Genomic DNA, 24,169 nt, shown 5'->3' with positions numbered 1-24,169 from the left:
ATTCGAGACAATGATGAAGCTGCATACAGGCGGGAAGTTGAACTAGCCTCGTGGTGCGACTGGAATAATCTAGAACTGAATACACTCAAAACCGTAGAAATGGTGGTAGACTTTAGGAGAAAGCCTTCCATACTTCCACCTCTCACAATACTTGACAACACAGTATCAACAGTAGAAACCTTTAAATTTCTAGGTTCTATCATATCGCAAGATCTAAAATGGACAGTTAACATCAAAAACATCATCAAAAAAGGACAACAAAGAATGTTCTTTCTGTGCCAACTCAGTAAGCTCAAACTGCCCAAGGAGCTGCTGATTCAGTTCTACAGAGGAATTATTGAGTCTGTCATTTGCACCTCTATAACTGTCTGGTTCGGTTCTGCAACCCAACAAGAAAGACACAGACTTCAGAGGATAATTAGAACTGCAGAAAAAATAATTGCTACCAACCTGCCTTCCATTGAGGACCTGTATACTGCACGAATCAAGAAGAGGGCCGTGAAAATATTTACAGATCCCTCACATCCAGGACATAAACTGTTTCAACTCCTACCCTCAAAACGATGCTATAGAGCACTGCACACCAGAACAACTAGACACAAGAACAGTTTTTTCCCAGAGGCCATCACTCTGCTAAAAAAATAATTCCCTCAACACTGTCAAACTATTTACTAAATCTGCACTACTATTAATCTTCTCATCGTTCCCATCACCAATCTCTTTCCACTTATGACTGTATGACTGTAACTTTGTTGCTGGCAATCCTTATGATTTATATAGATATATTGACCATCATTTGTGTTGTAAATGTTGTACCTTGATGAATGTATCTTTTTTTTTTTTGTACACTGAGAGCATATGCACCAAGACAAATTCCTTGTGTGTCCAATCACACTTGCCCAATAAAAAATTCTATTCTATTCTATTCTATAAATGTATGTTACTGACAAAATCTAGTTACGTAGTACTTCAACATAGTGAAAAAGGAGCTCCAGAAAAATATAAAATATACCACTTATTTGGCAGCCATTTTTTTATTTCTAAGAATGCTAATTAGGATTATATAGGATTTAGAAAGAGTTATTAAAATAATTTTTCAACTGTTGCTTGTAATATGCATGTGCCATATTAAAATGTGAAAAATCTGTATTGACTACCAGAATTACAGCCTCTGATAAGTCTGTGCAAATTTCAGCTATAAAGCAAAAACTCCACCAGCAATTGCACTTATACCTTTAAGTGATTCTAATTACTGGCATTTTGAGGTAAAGTAAGTTTTATGCTGGTTTATTCTTTACAATAAACATTCACTCTGACATAATGCAATCCTAGTTCTATTCATCATTAAATTTGATCACCAATTTCCATAGGTATACAGACTGCATTTTTTAATCAAAGCCCAAATCAATTACAAATAAACAAAATTTATATTTTGTTTTGCATATATACTGCACGTGTACAGAAGAAAGATAGAAAAATGAGGAAGTTATTAGCTGCAGGACCATTGATTTTTTGTTATATAGCTAAATATATATATGACCTTCCAAACTGGTTTTGGTTCTGAGCTATTCGTTGACAATAATTAGTATCAGCACTTACTTGTTTGTAGCTGCTTTTCTCTAGCTTTCAAATCATTGTACACTTGAATGAAATGATTACTAAAGGCAACAAGATCTGCTTCCAAAAACACTGGACACTGCTGGTTCTCTTTTAGTGCTTTGCCTTGTACCTTCAGTTTTTCTATCTGAGGTTGAATGCTTGAAAAACTGACCACTTCATCCTGCCAAAAAGTAGTTTTAAAAAGGAATGTCAGTTTTGTAATATTGGTGAAATAAATCGTCTTTATGAACTGCTATTTAAGTTGCTATTTCAATCATAAATTTGTATGATTTTTATTTAATAACAATAGTGTAGTCAATATTTGTTTTATATAGGTACATTACTTATATTAACTTCTAATACTGATCAGTTGCAAAACTGGATATATGTTTGTATATTGGGCTTCGAAATCCATATAGTTCTTTCATTATACATTAGATAATTGAAGTGCTTCTTTATAATTGGAATGCTATTCTTACATGAATTACCTTAGAATTCATTAATGATAGGTAATAGACGGGACACATACCCAGGTAAAGGTATGTATTATTTATTTATAACAGAATAACAGAATTGGAAGGAACTTTGGAGGTCTTCTAGTCCAACCTCCTCCTCAGGCAGGAAACCCTATACCATTTTAGATAAATGATTGTCCAATCTCTTCTTAAAAACTTCCAATGCTGGAGCACCCACAACTTCTGGAGGCAAGTCATTCCACTAATTAATTGTTCTAACTGTCAGGAAATTTCTCTTTGATTCTAAGTTCTATTTATATATATAATGTACTATTTCATGAAATGGAAATAACGCATTGAATGTTGAAGTGTAACTCAGTAAGAAAATTTAGGCTTAGTAAAACTAGTGGATATCCTTAGGCATCAGTATTATACAGTACATACATTACATATGCAATTAAATTCAATGTAAATTCGGAAACCTAGTAAGAATAAATGGGTTTTTTTTATCAAACAAGCAAGCAAACAAACAAACAAACAAACAAACAAATGTTTTAAAAGTTTTTTAATTGTTTTTAGTTTTGTATGCTGACCAGTCCACTAGAGTTGGATGACCAATTAATGTATATGCTGTATAGAAGTAAATACCCTATTTTTCGGAGTATAAGATACACCAGAGTATAAGATGCAGCTTAGTTTTTGGGGAGGAAAACAGGAAAAAAAATTTGCCTACCAGGTATTCATCTGGCTAACGTCCTTAGTCTGGTCAGCTTCAGCACATTAGTTTGCTGGTTTTTATCCCCTGCTTGGAGATAAAAAACAGCTTCTAAAACACAACTGATCTTTGGAGAGAGAAACAATGAGAAAAGCAGGCAAACCATGGAGATCACTTCACTCGCTAGCGCCTTGTTTGGGCTGACAAAAAGCTTTATTGCTGAAAGTCAGAGGGAGCAGGCAGAAGATCACTTCACTGAAAAAAAGCTTTTAAAGAGCAGCTGAGAGTTGGAGGGAGCAGGCAAAGCCCAGAAGATTGCTAGCACCTCATTAGGGCTGAAAAATGCTTCAAAAAAAGCTACATTTGGAGTATAAGACACACCCAAATTTTCAGCCTCTTTTAGGAGGGAAAAATGTGTCATACTCTGAAAAATATGGTAACTAAAGGATGCTATGCCATAAATTGGGGATTGGAATAAAAAAAAAGAAATGGAGAAACCTGAAATCATAGGTTTCCTTTCTGCTCAGATCATATTTATTTACTTTCTTTCCAACTAGATGCTGTTGGACAGCATAAGCATCAGATAATTGGCCTGAGTTGCCTGGTGCTGCTAGTTTTGTTGGATCTTTCATTATCAGGTAGGTTTTGCCAGATTTAACCAATCTTCAATCTCATCTCCTTGCAGTGTGCTGCTAAACTGCTTCACAATAATTAAGAGACCAATCAGATATTTCAACAATGAAGCTCACCTGGTGCTGACCAATTCTTGATTTTTTTGTTCTTTTTTCCAGTTTCTGCTGTTATTATAAGTTCTTTAATTTCAACCATTTTTATTGTTAACTACCTCCTTTATTGAAGCTGCATTGTTGTTGTTCTATAGCTGTGCCCAGAACTGCATTGTTTTTTCTTTGTCATATCTTGACCTGTGCACTGCATTCTCTTCACTGATGGATTGGTACAAATGTTTTTGTGTTGACTGAGATTGGAGATTCTCCCAATAGTATGCAATTTGGGCTTTGTATCTGCTAATCTTCTTGGCTATAGCTGTTATTTGTGGCTTTATTATTTCCAGTACTTAATTAATCTTCTTGTATCTGTCAGTATGTAAGAAATTATGAACTGGAATAGCCATAAGTACAAGTCAGCCAATGGGAACTATTTGGTGACTAAGAAACAGGATCTGTTGTGAGCCATGGGAGATGGCTCGGAGCCTGGCCATGGTTTAGTTTGATGGATCTGTATATATATGAGAGTTGGTTTGTCCTTGCATTATTGATTCTGTGCTTCTGTGAGTTCTGGTTCTGGCTTCGGCTGCATGGGTATTGTATACATGCATCATGCTTTATATTACTGTATATAAAGACATTTCTTTTATACATTAATCCTGCTGAACTATTTACTTGTGTGCTGGTTGGATTGTTGCAAACTCTAATAGTATTTAAGTGACATTTCTTGATCAGGAATTCTTGATCTTCTTAATTTTAGCTTCTTTTCTTTCATCTGTTCTAACTTGCTTTTATGTGATCTGAGCAGGTGGATCTTATTTTCTGTTTGATCTTCCATTTTGTAGTGCACTGTTTGTTTTTTCCTTGTTTGTTGATTTTATATCCACAATATTCAGTTATAACTGCAGCTGTGCTGTACATTAGTTGGTTTGTTTCTTGCATGATCTAGTGATATTACATTATTATTATTAGATTATTATTATTAGTGATATTTGATATTACAGCTTTTGTATGTTTTAATACTTGTGCTAGCTGTTTCTTTTGAACCAGCTTCTTTGCAGGAAAAATTCTTTTGTTGTTTTTGTGCTGTCCTAGATGCTCAGCTATTTTTTGTTTCAATATTTCTTCTTTAGGTAGGGGGCTTTGATCTTTTTGAAGAGAAAGCAGAAGAGAGGGTGCCTGGTTTGCGAATGAAAATGCTTAGTAGTTACGTTAGTTTCCTTTAATACAGATTTCCCCTGTTTTGGCTGTGCAATCTGAGTTACTTCAGCAAGGCTTTTTTTTTTTTTTTTGCCCCGGATGGACCTTTGCAGTTCTTCCAATTCTGCTTTCATTAATGCTTTATTCAATACTATAAATCAACATTAATCTGCTAGTCTCTTTTCTGCTATTTCTAATTCTGGATGTTGTTCTTTCCAGAACTGCTACATTCTTGTCAGATGTCCTTTTCTTGTTGGATTTGGTTGGTAATAAACGATCATTATTTCTTTGTTTTCAATCTTTGTATATTTGTGGCTTTTTTTTCTTTTCTTTTTTAAAAAAAAATATTAAATAGTTTTTAATATTTTTTAACAATTTTCTCCTTTACAACATTTCTGTATCGGTATTCATCTGCTATGTATTTGTTTTCCCCATTACATCAATATATCTATTACATGTGGTTCCATTGTCCTTTGTACATTATATATACTGGTATATTAATACACTGATTTATAAAAAAACATTTTGTGTCATATATATTATATATGTATCATATATACAGATTTATTACTATTTTCTAACTCCTAAGTCTTCTTTATTTAATATTTTCTTGACTTTTACAGCTATCCAGTAACCATTTGTACCATACATTCCATATCAAATAGCACTTCATTTCTCCTTTGTCTTTTATTTCTTTCATCAGTCTATCTATCTCAGCACACTCCACTTTCTTATCACACATTCCTCTGATGGTATAATATTATTTTTCCAGTTTTGTGCATACGCAATTCTGGCTGCTGTTATGATATGTAATATTGTATTGTGTGTTTTTTTTATCATAATTTCCTGCAAGTATGCCTAATAGAAATAATTCCAGTTTCAATTCTATTTGCTGTTTGGTTATCTCCTCAAGCCACTTTCTTATTCTAATTTAATATTTTTTTGTTATTGCACACATCCACCACATATGATAGTATGTTCCTTGCATTTGTCTGCATTTCCAGCAATCTGGTGATGTGTTTTGGAACATTTTGGCCAATCTCGCTGATGGAAGGTGCCATCTGTAGAACATTTTGTTAGGTTCTCCTAATAGGCTGCTGACATGGTCAATTTGTAATTTTTTTCCAGAGTTTCTCCCATTTTTTCAATTCTATGTTGTAACCAAAATTTTTGGCCCAGGTTATCATAGTTTCTTTAACTACCTCCTCCTCCCTTGTATATCACAATAAGTAATTGTATATTTTCCTAATCAGTTTTTCTTCTGTGCCCTGTAAGATTTTATCCAATTCTTGTGGTTCTTTATGGAATCTGTATAGTTCTGCATCTTTCTTGTATCTGGTCTGAATCTGCATAAATGGCCACCAATCAATGTCTATACCCTGATCTTTTAGTACTTGTTTTGTTTTTAGTTTCCTCTGGTCATTTAGCAAGTCTTTATATCTTATTATTTTGTCTATATCTAATAGATTTGGGTAAATTAATGCTTCCATCATTGATAACCAATTTGGTATTTTGTCATAGTGATTTTTTTTTAATTTTCTGCCAGACCTGTAATAAAGTGTTTCTGATTAAATGTCTCTGAAAACAACTGTGAGATTTGTTTTTCCCATCCCATGTGAATGCATGCCAGCCTATTTGTAAATCATGTCCTTCTAATGTCAATATCCTTTTGTTTTTTAGCTCTATCCAATCCTTAATCCAAGTAAGCGCTGTTGCTTGATAATACATCTCCCAATCTGGGAGCCCAAAACCTCCTTTCTGTCTACTGTCCTGTATTAATTTTAATTTAATCCGTGGTTTTCCCCCCAGCGAAATGTATTTCGTTGTTAGTTTATTTAAGTCTTCGAAAATGTTTTTCCCTAGATTTATTGGTACTACTTGGCATAGAAACAGTATTCTTGGTAAAATATTCATCTTAATGGAAGCTATCCTTCCGATAAGTGACAATTGTAATTTTTTCCAGTTTTCCAAATCCTATTTTATTTGTTGTAATATTTTGCTGTAATTGTCTTCTTTGATTGATGAACATTTGGCTGATAACCAAATTCCCAAATATTTCACTTGCTTGGTCACTTGCATGCCCTTTCTTTCTTCCAATTCTCTCTCCTGTTTTTTAATGAGGTTTTTCATTATTATCTTAGTTTTACTCTTGTTAATTTTAAGTCCTGCTACTTTACCGAATTCTTCTATTTTTTTAAACTAATTTGGGTTCTATTTATAAAGGTTCTTCTAGAATAAATACCAGATTGTCCGTGAACGCTTGGACTTTGTATTCTTTTTCTATTTTTAAGCCTTTTATTTTATGTTCTTGTCTGATTTTTAATGGTAATACTTCTAGGGTTAAAATGAATAGTAAAGGTGATAATGGGCATCCATGTGTTACTCCCTTAGTGATATTAAATTTTTCTGTGGTATCTCCATTTATTATTACTTTTGCTGTTTGAATTGTGTATATTTTTTCCACCCTCTGCACAAATTTCTCCCCAAAATTCATATTCTTTAATTGTAAAATGATAAACCTCCAATTCAAATTATCAAAAGCCTTTTGGGACTCCAAAAGAATCAATGTGGAATGTTTTCTGGGATGGGCTTCGTAGTATTCTAGTGTGTTTATGATGGTTCTCATATTGTTTTTTATTTGCCTTCTTGGTAGGAATCCATTTTGATCTGGGTTGATAAACTCATTTAGGACTTTTTTTTTACTCTTTCAGATATTATGGATGCAAATATTTTATAGCCCACATTCAATAATGAGATGGGTCTGTAGTTTTTAATTTATTGATGGTCTGTGTCTTCTTTTGGAATGAGTGTGATGTATGCTTCTGTCCGTGATAAAGGTAATTTGGTTTCTGCAAGTGCTTCATTGAATACTTCCAGCATTTCCACCCCTAATACTTCCTGTACAGTCTTGTATAGCTCTGCGGGGAGTCCATCTGGGCCATGTATTTTGTTGTTTTTTTGCTTCTTCATTGCTGCCACTAGTTCCATCATGGGTATTGTTCCATTTAACATCTCTCTTTTTGTCTCTGCGATTTTGCTTAGATTCATTTTATCTAGATATTGTTTGATATTGTTTTCTGGAATATTTTCTTGGCAATATAAATTTTTGAAAAATTCTTGTATTGTGTTCTTTTTTTCTTCCCCCCTATGGTATATCACTCCCTTCTCGTCTTGCAATTGATGTATTATTCTTTTCTCCTTTTCTTTTTTTTTAATTTGTACACTAACCATCACCTTGTTTGTGTGTGCCTTGTTTACCACTTGTTTACCACAGCTTGTTTGCGTGCTCAAAAAAGTTTTGCTTTGCCATTTTGACTTTTTGTGCCATTTCTTTTTGTGTGGTCAGGTTAAGCTTATATTTTATTAAGTCTCTTTTTTCTTTTCTTTTATTATTTTGGGGTTCTTTCTGTAAGTCTAGTTCCAATCTTTTGAGTTCTTCCTGTAATGTATCTTGTTTTTGTTTTCTTTTCTTATTTATTCTTGCCATATATGCTATTGTCAATCCTCATATATATGCTTTTGTAATATCCCACATGTTTTGTAATGACTTATCTTCTTTTCTGTTAACCTTGAAGAATATTTTCAGTTCCTTTTCTATAATTTGTGTATATTCTTTATCTTTTATTATGTCTTGACTCATTGTCCATCTTCGCTTCTTCTTCTGTCCTCTCCATGTCACTTTTATGGATTGTGGTCTGACCAAGTGGTGGTCATTATTTCTACTTCTTCAATCTCTCTTCTTAATCCCGGGGTCATCCATGCCTTATCGATCCTTGACCATGATTGGTGTGGGTTTGAGTAGAATGTGCATTGTTTATTTTTTACATTTATTTCTCTCCATGCGTCTTGTAAGCTTAATTCTTGCATCATTTCAAAAAATAAATTGATAATGGTTTTTTTTCTTATTTTTCTTATTGCTTTTATAATCCTTTTTAATATCCACTATTGCATTGAAGTCTCCAATTAAGCATATGCTTTCATATTCTGTTTCCATTATTTTGTTATGTACTTTTCTATAAATTCGTTTTGATTATTGTTTGGTGCATATATTGTGGTAAGTAGTATTTGTTTTTGCTCTGATTCTGTCTCTATGATTAGGATTCTTCCCTTCTTGTCTGCATATAGTTGTTTCGATTTTAATTTTTCCTCAATATATACTGCGATTTCTCTTTTTTTGTTGTGCTAGTGTTATATAAAGCTTCCCTATTTTTGGATTTTCTAGTAATTTGCTATATTGTTTCTTAATGTGCACTTTCTGCAAACATACAATGTCCATATCCAATCTTTGTGATTTTGTGAGAATTTGTGTTCATTTCGCCAGTGAGTTTAATCTATTTATGTTTATTGAAAGTGTCTTAATTTTCTCCTCCATTTCTTTACAGTTCTTAGTTTTCTTGTATTTCTTGTCTCTTTGTATTTTTCCTCTTTTATCTTCTCGTTCTATTCATTCTTTTTCCTGTTTCCCTTTTTCTTCTCATTCTGCCTCATTATCCTCTGCTTGATATTCCTCGACTCCTGTTCTCTACCTCTTCTCTACTCTCTTGCTCTTCCTCAGCTGTGAAGTGATGTTCAAAGAACTCTTGTGCTTTATCAAGAGTATCTATTTTGATTTTTTTCTTCTGCCAGGTAATCAGAATGCCTTCCAGCACCAACAATCTAAACATCACGTTATATCTGATTAGTTGTTTAGTTAAGAACTGATAGTGTCTTCTCTGGTTTCTCACTCTCCTAGGTATTTGTTTCAAGGTTTATATTTATTTTCCTTTATATATTATTAGTTCCTCCCTCATTTTTTTGTATATTCACCCCTTATTGCCTTTTCCGTAAACCTCATATGCACTTCTTTTGGTAATCTGTGTCTTCATGCATAGTTTGTGTGCACTCTGTACACTTCATCTATATCTCTTCATATGTCCTGCTTGTTTTTCTGTAATGTGTCTGCTAATATTTCTGCCATTGTCACACCTAGGTCTTCCTCCTTTTCTTCCACTATATTTTGGAACCTCAAGAAGAAAGACGCTTTTTCTATCTCTAAGAAAATTCCTCTAAGTCCCTGCTTGCAATTTTACATTTCTGTTCCATTGTTTCCATTTTTTTAAATCTATTTGTTCCATTTTGTCTCTACCCTTTGTTTCCTATTTTATCGTCCATCCTTCTGATGTCTCCTTTTGTTTCTCTCATCTCATTCTTAATATCTTTTTGTCTCTTCATGATTCTTTGCTATCGCCTCCTGTGTCTTTGTCATTGCTTCTTGTGTCATAAGTAATGTTGCTTGCATGCTCTGAATATTCAATGGTGAGCTTGATTTCTCCGTTCCAAACATACTCTCTATTGAGCTCTGATTTGCTCAACAACAGTTTTTCCAAAATAACATACAATAGTTTAGTTGTTCAAATTTCCTCTTTGGACCCCCCCCACTCTCTCTTTCTCTATTATATTTTCTCTCTCCCCCCCACTTCTAATTATATTTGTTAAACAGTAGTCCTATAATAATAATACCTTCAATATGCCTTAAATATATCAATATAAATATATAAATATGTAAATTGATATAGTTATAGTATCCTTACACTTTACAGCAAATTTATGTACATACAGTATATAAGTATACAAGGATATATAAGCTATATAAAGCTATAAATTAGATACAAAATATAAAATACAAGACTTGATATAGTTAATATAGTTGTAATATCCTTATATTTTAAGGCTTTAAGGAAGATTTATGTAAATATATAAATATAGATAAATATATTTATGAATATATAAAGACTATGTATATAGATTTGATAATCAACAAGCTCTAACTTAATTGCATAAATTTTAAGCAGTTGTTTTAATTAATTAATCAATCCTATTTCCTATAGTTCTTGTAATATTTGTTCTGTTTTAAACAACCTTTCAATCCTTGCTTATAACCACAGCTTCAATATTCAGTATATATAATTTTTTTATACTTAGACAAACAGATAGTAGTTCATTCAATATCTACTACCTAAAATTTATCTTCTATATTTATATATATATATATATATATTATATTTTCCAGATTTCTTCTACATAATTTTCTTCTTCTTTTCCTCTTTTTATATTCATTCAACAAATCAGTTCAGTCTTGCATCAGATCTTTTATGAGACAGGTTTGGTCAGTTCTGTGATTCCTCTAACCCCCAGATGGTGCTCTTGTTCTCCTTGCAATGTGCAAATTTTTCCCATTTTTAAAATTTAAAGTTTTAAAATTTATAAAGTTATAGGTTTTATAATCACCAGTCCTGTGGAGTTCCACTTCTAATCCATCATAAAGTATATAAGTCTGGAGTATCATTGTTTAATATATACAATCAGCTGCTCCGATATCTTAGTCCCTACTATCTTTATAAAGTTATCAAGTTGTAGATTTTAAAATCACCAGTCCCATAGAGTTTCACTTCTAATACGTCGCAAAGTGTATACCATGTTTTCCCAAAAATAAGATCCTGTCTTATATTTTTTTGAATCCTGAAATAAGTGATTGGCCTCATTGCCATGCGCTCAAAAGTCCAATTGGGCTTATTATCAAGGGATGTCTTATTTTGGGGGAAACAGGTTAAATCTGGAGGGTTTTTTCCCCTTTTCTCGTCTGTCTTCACCTCCCTGAACTGTCACTGTTTAATATATACAGTCAGCTGCTATGATCTCTTAGTTGCCACTGTCTTTGGGGTGAAAACCCTGCCTAACTCTTTGGAGTCTTGATTCTACAACTACACCATTTGACAATAAATCTTTACCACATTTTAGGGGTATCTTCTCTTCTCTCACTGATATCATTGTATCAACTTCCGGCAGTGACATCACAGTGGACCGATGCAAGGGAACATGTAGCCTGATTTTTTTCTGTCTGCCCCCCCCCAAAAAAAGGGCACAGTCAATCCTGGAAAGATTGACAGGACAAAGGGGAAATACAGTGGCCGTCGGGGGTAAAGGGCAATCCTCCAAATGGACAGAAGAAACCTCTTGATACTGGCAGAAAAGAAATCAGCCACCTTGGCCAATTCAGAACCATGACAGTTGCAAAGCAGGAAGAGAAAATTGCAGCTTTTCTTTCAATAGTCCTAAGTCCTGTAGCCTAGTGGTCCCCAATCTTTCTGGAACTGTAGGCTGGCAGCAAAAGTGTGGGGGGAGGGGATGGTTTCATGCATACACATGCACAAATGCAGTTTTGCGAACTCATACGCTCACCCACTGCTTGCGTTGGCCAGTTCCTAATGGGCTATGGCCTGGGGTTGAGGACACCTGCTGTAGCCCATTTATCACAGTTGTCTAGGAACTCTAGCATAGTCCTTCTTGACTTGGGCAATGATCGATTCAGTATAGGTTTCTGTAAATTATGTCATAATATATTGTTTACAAAAAAAACACTATTCATCTGGTTCCTCTAATGGGACCCGCTGAGACCTGAATCTCTGACCCAGATGTCATACTCCTTAGAGTACACATCCCATAACCATGCCAAGGTTCTGTTTCCATGAATTGTAGTCTAGTTTCCAACTTGTTCAGTTCTGTCTATAAACTTCTCATTGAAGACAATTACAGATCTGTCATCTGCAATTATTTAATTTTTTATTCTACTTGAGATTAATTTATCAGATATGTCATTGATATCAGTCTTAAGACAGTCCATTTTTTCTTCTAGATTTTGTGGTGCTTCTTGAATTAATTTAGAAGATGATCTTCTATTTTATGAAAATTCCTTTAAGTTAATTCTTACTTTTAATTCCTGGAATTCTTTAAAATGAGTAAAGGAAGCAGAAAGTCTTTCTTCCAGCTTTGATTCCTCCCCTCTATATTTTCTTCTGTTCATTTTTAGAGCAAAAAAAGTAATTTTATAACTAAAATTTCTATTCACATTGAACCAAAATAAATTATAGCATTAAGATTAACAAATAAATAAACAATATTTAAATGAGATATAGTATGAGTAACCAAATGAGAGAAAAGGATATAAAACGAGCTCCAGTCATACTAAGCTGTAAAAATAAATAAATGGTTATGTAACATGCGAATTTCAAGTAAACATTCCTAATGTTGAAGCTCCCTCTTGTGGGTTAAAGGAAAAAAACAAGGGAATTAAGGGAACAGGTCAAACTGTTCAAATGAGTCAAAAATATATTTTTTGTTAAAACAAGCAAAATATATCTAGAAGCAAATGTCTCCATTGAATAAAATTCTGAGCTGTACAGTTGCATTAAGAAGAGGTTTTATACCGAAAAAATGTTTTTTTTAGAAAAAGCAAGATGATAAACATAAGAAAACATTTCCTTTGTTGTTCAAATTAACTGTCCCTTTCAATAACTTTGTGTACTTCAAAGTTTTTATTAATGCAAAATGATGAAAACATCAAGCAATAAAAATGAAATATATAAAAGCCAGTGCAAAATATTAGTTACATAAACATTTTCCCCAAAACTAGAAAGAGCGTCATAAATCTTAGTCTGGAAAGCTTCAGCTGGAGATTCAGAAAGAAGCAATTCATAAATTCAGAAGTTATTATAAGAAGGAAAATTACATTAAATTAAAATCTGAAAGTGTGGGTGTCTCTGACCAATTTTATACTCCCATTATAAAGAGAACAAATCTGAAGCTCCTGTGGATTCATCTCTCAAGAGAATTCTCCAGGAAAAATGTTCTTCTGACAGATTCTTGGGAATCAATAGCTTAGAATGCCTTTCTTCAGTCAGAAAAGAGGAGAAGACAGCAGGGATCTCTGCTGTGAAAATCCACAGACTCCCTAGTAACTGGCCATCTTCAAATCTACTATATCATTAATATTTTGATGTGCAAAATTGGTCAAAAGATTAATTCAGCAATAAAAAGAGCTCCATAATAAGGGAAATAATTCAATCAAATTTGCTTGGCATCTGTAAATATATTAATATTTTTCTAAGAGATTATTTACCTCCACAAACTTTTGGGAAGACAAGGGCATAAATATTTAATATTAATATTTAAAATCTCTCTATGTCAAGGTAACATTTATAAATTTAGATTCTTAAATAGTATTTTATCTTTGTTTTAGTTTATTGATGGTTATTGCTTCCTAAGAAAGCTTGATTATAATTATATGCTATGCTGATCTTATTTATGTATTTATTTGTCAAGCATATATAACAGATAAAAGTATAAACATAATTCAAATACATGGAAAGGATACGAGTAAAAAGGAACATTAAGACAGGGATGGAAGGCATGCTGGTGTGCTTATGCATGCCCCTTACAGACTTCGTAGGAATGGGGTGAGGTTGAGACATTGTGGCAGATAATTTTATGTACTATGTTTAGGTCAGACTGAAGTTCACATAGTTCTAAGGTGTCTAAACCCAAAATTTCAGGTCTGGTGGCATAAGGTATTTTATTGTGGGTAGAGGAATGGAGGACTCTTCATGTGAAATATCTCTGGACTCTGTCAATTGTATTAATGTCCGATATGCAATGCGGGTTCCAGACAGATGAGCTGTATTTGAGAATTGGTCTAGCAAATGTTTTGTATGCTCTAGTTAGTAGTACAATATTACCAGAGAAGAAGCTACGCAAGATTAGGTTAACAACTCTTAATGCCTTTTTGACAATGTTGTTACAGTGGGCTCTGGCACTTAGATCTTTAGAAATGAGTACTCCAAGGTCCTTGACAGAGTGAGGATCATCTACAAGGTCATGTCCATCTAATTTGTATTTTATGTTCTTATTTTTTTTGCCAGTGTGCAAGACAGAGCATTTGTTGGTTGAGATTTGAAGTTGCCACTTGTTAGAACAATTTGACACAGTCAAGATCTTTTTGAAGGGTAGTTGCATTGTCGGTGGGATTGAATCATTTTACATCATCAGCGAAGAGAACACAGTTGCTTTTAATATGATCGCAAAGGTCATTTATGCAAAGTATGAAGAATGTTGGACCTAAAATGCTGCCTTGTTAACAGCTACAGGATTTGGTAGAGCACTTCCTGTTTTGACCACTTGTTGTCTGTTTGACAGGAAGGCAGCTATCCATTTATGTAGGAGTCCAGAAATGCCATAGGACTTTAGTTTTAGAAGTAGTTTGTTGTGTACCACTGAATCAAAGGCTTTACAGAAGTCTATGTAAATTGTGTCTATTGCTTTGCCCTGATCAAGATGTGTAGTTCATATGTTTTTGCAGTGTAGTAGTTGTAGATTACAGGATAATTTTTTTTCTGAAACCAAATTGTTTGTTGGAAAGTAGGTTGTTTGTCTCTAGGTGGAAGATTATAGATTGGTAAATGATTGATTCCATGACTTTGCAGGTGATGCAACATAAAGAGATTGGTCTGTAATTTTCAACTAGGCTAGGGTCTCCCTTTTTGAAGATAGGGATGACTGTGGCTTATGACCATTGGTTGGGCGGAGAGCTGGTGCTGAAAGATTTTTCCAAAATTATGCTTAGAGGTTCTGCTATTGCAGTGGAAAGCTTTTTTAAGAAGTATGCACATAGTCCATCAGGTCCAGTAGATAGAGATGGTTTTAGACTGCGTAGTGCCTTTTTATTGAGGACATTACTTTTGATCTACAAGCCCTCATTTTCACCTCATGTATCATGAAAAAAATGGGACTAAAATTAAATATAAATATGACCAAACTAATGACAACAGGTAGAACAACCAGCCTGAGAATTAACAATGAAGATATCGAAGTGTGGATAGCTTCTGTTTTTTACGATTAACTTTTCAACAGTAAGAAACCTGTAGTCAAGAGGTAACACTGCGAACTAGCACTTGGTAGAGTAGTTATGAAAGATTTGAAAAACACGTTCTATATATACAAAGTTCAGAATTGTTCAAGCCATAGAATTCCCTGTGATATTCTATGGAAGCAAAAGTTGAAGTTTAAAGAAGAGGGATAGTAAAAGTACTGATGACTTTGAACTTTGATGTTGAATAAGATATGTAATCTTGAGGACAATAAAACAAACTGATGGATCATTGAACAATTCAGTAGAGATTTCAGGGCAAAGGCTCAAATTATCATCCTTTAGACACATACTAAGACCCAGCTCTTTAGAAAAACTTCTAATGCTGGGAAAGGTAGAAGAAAAGTACTGAGGAGGATGACAACAGCAAGATGAATTGACTGAGTTATAATGACCACAGCATTGGGAAAACAAATCAGAGTGATTGGCATATAAAAAGAATCGATCCAGGTAGCAGCTAGGAGTTGAAAATGATTTAGGAAACCAAACTCTCTTGATTCCTAATTGTATATTGTTACTGCTTTTTTAAAAAAAAGTTTAAAATTTTAAAATATTTTTACAAAGCATTCTTAAATTTTATTTTCGCAATAAAAGATGAAAATCACCTTCATTATCATAACACTATCATCAAAACAGTACAGCTATATGAACCAATATGATGAATGACATCAGGAGCTATGTGAGGCTAGTCAAGTGTTATTATTATTGTACTTTATTATTGTTTACTTACTATTACATACTATCTAAGTCCTTTTGCTACTTCTCTCCAGTGAATAGAAATTGAGAAGTATTAAAACATTCTACTTCATTAATGACAATTTAAACACCATAAGAAAATTCATAACCACAACTTTCCTTTTTGCCTTTCATTTGATTTTTACATGTACAACAGAAATGTTTCTGTGTATTGTATGCAAGCTACTATACTAATTCCCATCTAGTACTTTCAAATGTGCTTCAGTTACTTATGTGTAACATGTATAGCTCCTGGCACATTCTTCAAATATTTGTACCTTGGCAATTTTATATGTGAACAAGCTTGTACACCTTTTTCTCCCTTTTATAAGATTATCAACACAGCTAAAAATCATAGATGTTTTTATGAGGAACAGGGACCCAAATCAATGAAACATGTGCAACAGAATACCACAAAGATTAGGACAGAATTTCTAACCTTGCACCTATCTAACTGTGTTTTCACTGCATCAGGATCTGCTGACGGTAAGAGCTGTGCTTTCATCCAATTTTCAACAGTAATTACTGTCTTCTCCAATTGCTGCAGCTGAGAGTAGAAGGCAATGATGTTGTTTTGGTACTCCAACCATGCCAGTCTTTCACTCAGTAACTGACAGAACTCAATCCACCGACTGTTTAACTGTTCTGAAGCCTGTTTGACGTTGTCAGCATTAAGCCCATCTAAAAAAAAGAAAGGAAAGAGTTGAGCACATTTATTTTTAGTTTATTGTGGATACACACACACACTATATATATATATATATATATATATATATATATATATATATATATATATATATATATATATATATATATATGTAGGTCTTTGGTTATTCGGGTTTTCTCCCGCGTAAAATTGGAAGTGTCTTGGCGACATTTCGATGACGTCTCATTCGTCATCTTCAGGCTAGGTGTTTACAGCTTTGTGCTTCTGGGAGCAATATGTGATTGCAGCTGTTTCTTCCTTTTTAACTGCTAGTGGGGGTTTGAACTGATTGGGTGGGAGCTTGGCTGTGCTCTGATTGGATGGGGTTTTTGTGCTCTGATTGGCTGGGGGTGTGTCCTGTGTTGGTGGGGGCTTGGTTGTGCTCAGATTAGTCTGAGTTGCAGGGGGATTTGAGCTGGTGAGCTGCACTGCTGCTGTTTGGCTTCATGTTTCTGGTCGTGCTACATCTTCATAGTGGGTGTCTGTCTGTTGTATGTATGGATTGGAGGGTTTGAAATGGCTAATGTTGCAACTGCAGTCTGGCTTCTGGTCCTTGGTCGTGCTTCCTGATCAGTGTGGGTTTGGGTCTGCTTTCTGGGTGGATGTGTGGTGGTGACATCCTGTGTGGACCTTGTGAGTGTGTGTCTGGTGTCATTCCTCGTGTTAGGGACTCGTTTGTCAATAAGGGCGGGTTTCCAAATGGCTGGTAGGCGGGAGGTATCATCTCATTTGTGCATGCTGTGTGGGCGTTTTCTATCTCGATGGCTTCTCTGATTATTCTGTTGTTAAAGTGTTCAGTTTTGGCGATAGTTCTGGTCTTTAAAGTCAATATCGTGTCCTGTGACTTTAAAGTGTTGGACCAGGAAGAAGTTGGTTCCTCTTTTGAATGAGTTCTGTGTTCTTCAATGCACTTATTCTTCTGTTGGTTTGTCCAATGTATGTGGTGGGGCAGGCGGTGCATGGGATTTCATATACTCCTTGATTTTCTAACTCAATTTTGTCTTTGGGGTTTCTTAGGATGGTGGATATTTTTGGTTTGTGCAGAATGCTGTCTTGATGTTATGTTTGTGGAGGATCTTGCTGATTCTGTCTGTGGTGCCTTTTATATATGGGAGGAGGGCTGTGCCATTTTCTTGCTCTCTGTCTTTGGGGTTTCTTAGGATGGTGGATATTTTTTGGTTTGTGCAGAATGCTGTCTTGATGTTATGTTTGTGGAGGATCTTGCTGATTCTGTCTGTGGTGCCTTTTATATATGGGAGGAGGGCTGTGCCGTTTTCTTGGTCTCTGTCTTGGGTTTTAGCCATCAACAACACCCAAAACCGAACTACACACCTCACAAACGCATTTAACATCCAATGGATTCCAGAGAACAAGATTACCAAACTAATCCAAAAAGAACCCCCCACTAAAACCCAAGACAGAGAGCAAGAAAATGGCACAGCCCTCCTCCCATATATAAAAGGCACCACAGACAGAATCAGCAAGATCCTCCACAAACATAACATCAAGACAGCATTCTGCACAAACCAAAAAATATCCACCATCCTAAGAAACCCCAAAGACAAAATTGAGTTAGAAAATCAAGGAGTATATGAAATCCCATGCACCGCCTGCCCCACCACATACATTGGACAAACCAACAGAAGAATAAGTGCACGATTGAAGAACACAAGAACTCATTCAAAAAGAGGAACCAACTTCTTCCCTGGTCCAACACTTTAAAGTCACAGGACATGATATTGACTTTAAAAGACCAGAACTATCGCCAAAACTGAACACTTTAACAACAGAATAATCAGAGAAGCCATCGAGATAGAAAACGCCCACACAGCATGAACAAACGAGATGATACCTCCGCCTACCAGCCATTTGGAAACCTGCCTTATTGACAAACGTGTCCCTAACACGAGGAATGACACCAGACCCACACTCACGAGGTCCACACAGGATGTCACCACCACACATCCACCCAGAAAGCACACCCAAACCCACACTGATCAGGAAGCACGACCAAGGACCAGAAGCCAGACCGCAGCTGCAACATTAGCCACTTCAAACCCTCCAATCCATACATGCAGCAGACTGACACCCACTACGAAGATGTAGCACCACCACGAACACGGCCAAACAGCAGCAGTGCAGCTCACCAGCTCAAATCCCCTGCAGCACAGATTAGACTGAGCACAACCAAGCCCCCACCAACACAGGACACACCCCAGCCAATCAGAGCACAGAAAACCCCATCCAATCAGAGCACAGCCAAGCTCCCACCCAATCAGTTCAAACCCCACTAGCAGTTAAAAGGAAGAAACAGCTGCATCACACATTGCTCCCAGAAGCACGAAGCTGAAGCCTGAAGATGACGAATGAGACTTCGTCAAAACGTCGCCAAGACACTTCCAATTTTACACGGGAGAAAACCCGAACAACCAAAGACCTATATACAAACACCCGTGAAAACCTCAGAAAACATATATATATATATATATATATATATATATATATATATATATATATATATATATATATATATATATATATATATATATATATATATATAGGTCTTTGTTATTCGGTTTTCTCCGTAAAATTGAAGTGTCTTGGACGTTTTCGACGAAGTCTCATTCGTCATCTTCAGGCTAGGTGTTTACAGCTTTGTGCTTCTGGGAGCAATATGTGATTGCAGCTGTTTCTTCCTTTTAACTGCTAGTGGGGTTTGAACTGATTGGGTGGGAGCTTGGCTGTGCTCTGATTGGATGGGGTTTTTGTGCCTGATTGGATGGGGGTGTGTCCTGTTTGGTGGGGCTTGCTGTGCTCAGATTAGTCTGAGTTGCAGGGGATTTGAGCTGGTGAGCTGCACTGCTGCTGTTTGGCTCGTGGTCGTGGTCGTGCTACATCTTCATAGTGGGTGTCAGTCTGCTGCATGTATGGATTGGAGGTTTGAAGTGGCTAATGTTGCAGCCGCGGTCCGGCTGGTCCTGGTCGTGCTTCCTGATCAGTGGGTTGTGTGCTTTCTGCGGATGTGTGGTGGTGACATCCTGTGTGGACCTCGTGAGCGTGGGTCTGGTGTCATTCCTCGAGGGACGCCTTTGTCAATAAGGGCAGGTTTCAAATGGCTGGTAGGCGGAGGTATCATCTCGCTTTGTTCATGCTGTGTGGGCGTTATCTCGATGGCTTCTCTGATTATTCTGTTGTTAAAGTGTTCAGTTTTGGCTAGTTCTGGTCTTTAAATATCACATGTCCTGTGACTTTAAAGTGTTGGACCAGGAAGAGTTGGTTCCTCTTTTGAATGAGTTCTGTGTTCTTCACGCGCACTTATTCTTCCGTTGGTTTGTCCAATGTATGTGGGCAGGCGTATGGATTTCATATACTCTGATTTTCTAACTCAATTTTGTCTTTGGGGTTTCTTAGGATGGTGGATATTTTTGGTTTGTGCAGAATGCTGTCTTGATGTTATGTTTGTGGAGGATCTTGCTGATTCTGTCTGTGGTGCCTTTATATATGGAGGAGGGCTGTGCCATTTTCTTGTTCTCTGTCTTGGGTTTTAGTGGGGGTTCTTTTGGATTAGTTTGGTAATCTTATTTCTCTGGAATCATTGGATGTACGCTTTGTGAGAGTAGTTCGTTTTTGTGGTGTTGTCAGCCAATAACAACACCCAAAACCAACTACACACTCTCACAAACGCATAACATCCAATGGATTCCAGAGAACAAGATTACCAAACTAATCCAAAAGAACCCCACTAAAACCCAAGACAGAGAGCAAGAAATGCACAGCCCTCCTCCCATATATAAAAGGCACCACGACAGAATCAGCAAGATCCTCCGCAAACATAAGATCAAGACAGCATTCTGCACAAACCAAAAAATAGCCACCATCCTAAGAAACCCCAAAGACAAAATTGAGTTAGAAAATCAAGGAGTATATGAAATCCATGCACCGCCTGCCCCACCACATACATTGGACAAACCAACAGAAGAATAAGTGCACGATTGAAGAACACAAGAACTCATTCAAAAAGAGGAACTAACTTTCCCTGGTCCAACACTTTAAAGTCACAGGACATGATATTGACTTTAAAAGACCAGAACTATCGCCAAAACTGAACACTTTAACAACAGAATAATCAGAGAAGCCATCGAGATAGAAAACGCCCACACAGCATGAACAAACGAGATGATACCTCCGCCTACCAGCCATTTGGAAACCTGCCCTTATTGACAAACGTGTCCCTAACACGAGGAATGACACCAGACCCACACTCACGAGGTCCACACAGGATGTCACCACCACACATCCACCCAGAAGCACACCCAAACCCACACTGATCAGGAAGCACGACCAAGGACCAGAAGCCAGACCGCAGCTGCAACATTAGCCATTTCAAACCCTCCAATCCATACATGCAGCAGACTGACACCCACTACGAAGATGTAGCACACCACGAACACGGCCAAACAGCAGCAGTGCAGCTCACCAGCTCAAATCCCCTGCAGCACAGATTAGACTGAGCACAACCAAGCCCCCACCAACACAGGACACACCCCAGCCAATCAGAGCACAGAAAACCCCATCCAATCAGAGCACAGCCAAGCTCCCACCCAATCAGTTCAAACCCCACTAGCAGTTAAAAGGAAGAAACAGCTGATCACACATTGCTCCCAGAAGCACGGTTGAAGCCTGAAGATGACGAATGAGACTTCATTAAACGTCCAAGACACTTCCAATTTTACACGGGAGAAAACCCGAACAACCAAAGACCTATATACAAACACCCGTGAAAACCTCAGAAAACATATATATATATATATATATATATATATATATATATATATATATATATATATATATATATATATATATATATATATATATATGTAGGTTTTGGTTATTCGGGTTTTCTCCCGCATAAAATTGGAAGTGTCTTGGCGACGTTTCGACGAAGTCTCATTCGTCATCTTCAGGCTAGGTGTTTACAGCTTTGTGCTTCTGGGAGCAATATGTGATTGCAGCTGTTTCTTCCTTTTTAACTGCTAGTGGGGATTTGAACTGATTGGGTGGGAGCTTGGCTGTGCTCTGATTGGATGGGGTTTTTGTGCTCTGATTGGCTGGGGTGTGTCCTGTTTGGTGGGGCTTGCTGTGCTCAGATTAGTCTGAGTTGCAGGGGATTTGAGCTGGTGAGCTGCACTGCTGCTGTTTGGCTTCGTGTCGTGGTCGTGCTACATCTTCATAGTGGGTGTCAGTCTGCTGCATGTATGGATTGGAGGGTTTGAAATGGCTAATGTTGCAGCTGCGGTCTGGCTTCTGGTCCTTGGTCGTGCTTCCTGATCAGTGTGGGTTTGGGTCTGCTTTCTGGGTGGATGTGGTGGTGACATCCTGTGTGGACCTCGTGAGTGTGGGTCTGGTGTCATTCCTGTTAGGGACACGCTTTGTCAATAAGGGCAGGTTTCAAATGGCTGGTAGGCGGAGGTATCATCTCGCTTTGTTCATGCTGTGTGGGCGTTTATCTCGATGGCTTCTCTGATTATTCTGTTGTTAAAGTGTTCAGTTTTGGCGATAGTTCTGGTCTTTTAAAGTCAATATCGTGTCCTGTGACTTTAAAGTGTTGGACCAGGAAGAAGTTGGTTCCTCTTTTTGAATGAGTTCTTGTGTTCTTCAATGCACTTATTCTTCTGTTGGTTTGTCCAATGTATGTGGGGCAGGTGCATGGGATTTCATATACCCTTGATTTTCTAACTCAATTTTGTCTTTGGGGTTTCTTAGGATGGTGGATATTTTTTGGTTTGTGCAGAATGCTGTCTTGATGTTATGTTTGTGGAGGATCTTGCTGATTCTGTCTGTGGTGCCTTTTATATATGGGAGGAGGGCTGTGCCATTTTCTTGTTCTCTGTCTTGGGTTTTAGTGGGGGGTTCTTTTTGGATTAGTTTGGTAATCTTATTTCTCTGGAATCCATTGGATGTTAGTACGTTTGTGAGAGTGTGTAGTTCGGTTTTTAGGTGTTGTTCGTCAGCTAAGCATTTTGTTCTAGAGATGAGTGTCTTGGCTACGGAGTTGATCTGTGCTGGGTGGTGGTGTGAGAGTGCAGATAGCGGTTTGTGTGTGTTTTCTTCTGGTAGATGGTGTGTCCTAGGGAGCCATTGGGTTTCTTGTAGACTAAGACATCTAGGAAGGGAAGTTGGTTGTTAACTTCTGTTTCCATGGTGAACTGTATTTTGGGGTGTAGGCTATTGAGGTGTGTGAGGAAGTTGTCAAGTTTTTCTTTCCCGTGTGGCCAGATTATGAAGGTGTTGTCTACGTATCTGAGCCAGAGTTTGGGTTTGTGATCAGATTTTTCTAGTGCTTGGGTTTCAAAGTGTTCCATGTAGAGGTTGGCAATGACAGGTGAGAGGGGTGATCCCATGGTGCTTCTTCTATTTGTTTGTATTTTTGTCCATTATAGATGAAGTATGTGTTGGATAGGCAGTGGTTGGTCAGATCTAGGATGTGCTTGGGGGGGTTATATTTGTTTTGGATAGCTGTCAAGGCTTCTTTGATTGGCACTTGGGTGAAGAGGGATATGACATCAAAGCTCACGAGTAGGTCGCTGGGCTGTAAGTTTTGTTTCTTTATGATCTCTATGAACTGGAATGAGTTTTTTACGTGTGAGGCGATGGATTCTGCATAGGGCTGTAGTTGTTTGGCGAGAAATTTGGCTAGGTTTTGTAGAGGTGAGCCTATGGAGCTGACTATGGGTCTGAGTGGGGGTTCCTTCTTTGTGTATCTTGGGAGGCCATAGAGCTTAGGCATCTGGATGATTTCTCTGGGAATGATTCTTTGTTGGATTTCTTCGCCAGTCTTTCACTCAGTAACTGACAGAACTCAATCCACCGACTGTTTAACTGTTCTGAAGCCTGTTTGACGTTGTCAGCATTAAGCCCATCTAAAAAAAGAAAGGAAAGAGTTGAGCACATTTATTTTTAGTTTATTGTGGATACACACACACACTATATATATATATATATATATATATATATATATATATATATATATATATATATATATATATATATATATATATATATATATAGGTCTTTGGTTGTTCGGGTTTTCTCCCGTGTAAAATTGGAAGTGTCTTGGCGACATTTCATGAAGTCTCATTCGTCATCTTCAGGCTTCAGCTTCGTGCTTCTGGGAGCAATGTGTGATTGCAGCTGTTTCTTCCTTTTAACTGCTAGTGGGGGTTTGAACTGATTGGGTGGGAGCTTGGCTGTGCTCTGATTGGATGGGGTTTTTTTGTGCTCTGATTGGCTGGGGGT

The 24,169-nt window shown here is 36.6% G+C and overlaps 1 protein-coding gene across 8 annotated transcripts in view; it reads right to left on the bottom strand.

The window, feature by feature from the left end:
• DMD (dystrophin) overlaps window positions 1-24,169 on the bottom strand; it is a 1,918,566-nt gene that overhangs the window by 1,230,943 nt on the left and 663,454 nt on the right. For 7 of the 8 annotated variants that reach the window (XR_009155503.1, XR_009155504.1, XM_058186500.1 and 4 more), the window contains exons 1-2: window positions 16,607-16,816; window positions 1,600-1,780 (exon numbers count right to left, since the gene is read on the bottom strand). Coding sequence is in view for 6 of the 8 variants with exons in the window: in XM_058186500.1 (XP_058042483.1) it covers window positions 1,600-1,780; window positions 16,607-16,672 (247 nt within the window). In the remaining 2 variants the exon portion in view is untranslated. Of the gene's footprint in view, window positions 1-1,599; window positions 1,781-16,606; window positions 16,849-24,169 lie in introns of those variants that run through there. The other variant, XM_058186507.1, reaches the window with a different exon arrangement.

This window comes from Ahaetulla prasina, chromosome 5, assembly GCF_028640845.1.
Source record: "Ahaetulla prasina isolate Xishuangbanna chromosome 5, ASM2864084v1, whole genome shotgun sequence".
Taxonomy (NCBI): domain Eukaryota; kingdom Metazoa; phylum Chordata; class Lepidosauria; order Squamata; family Colubridae; genus Ahaetulla; species Ahaetulla prasina.
Note: the sequence above shows the minus strand (reverse complement) of the source record. Positions and strands in the feature narration are given on the sequence as shown.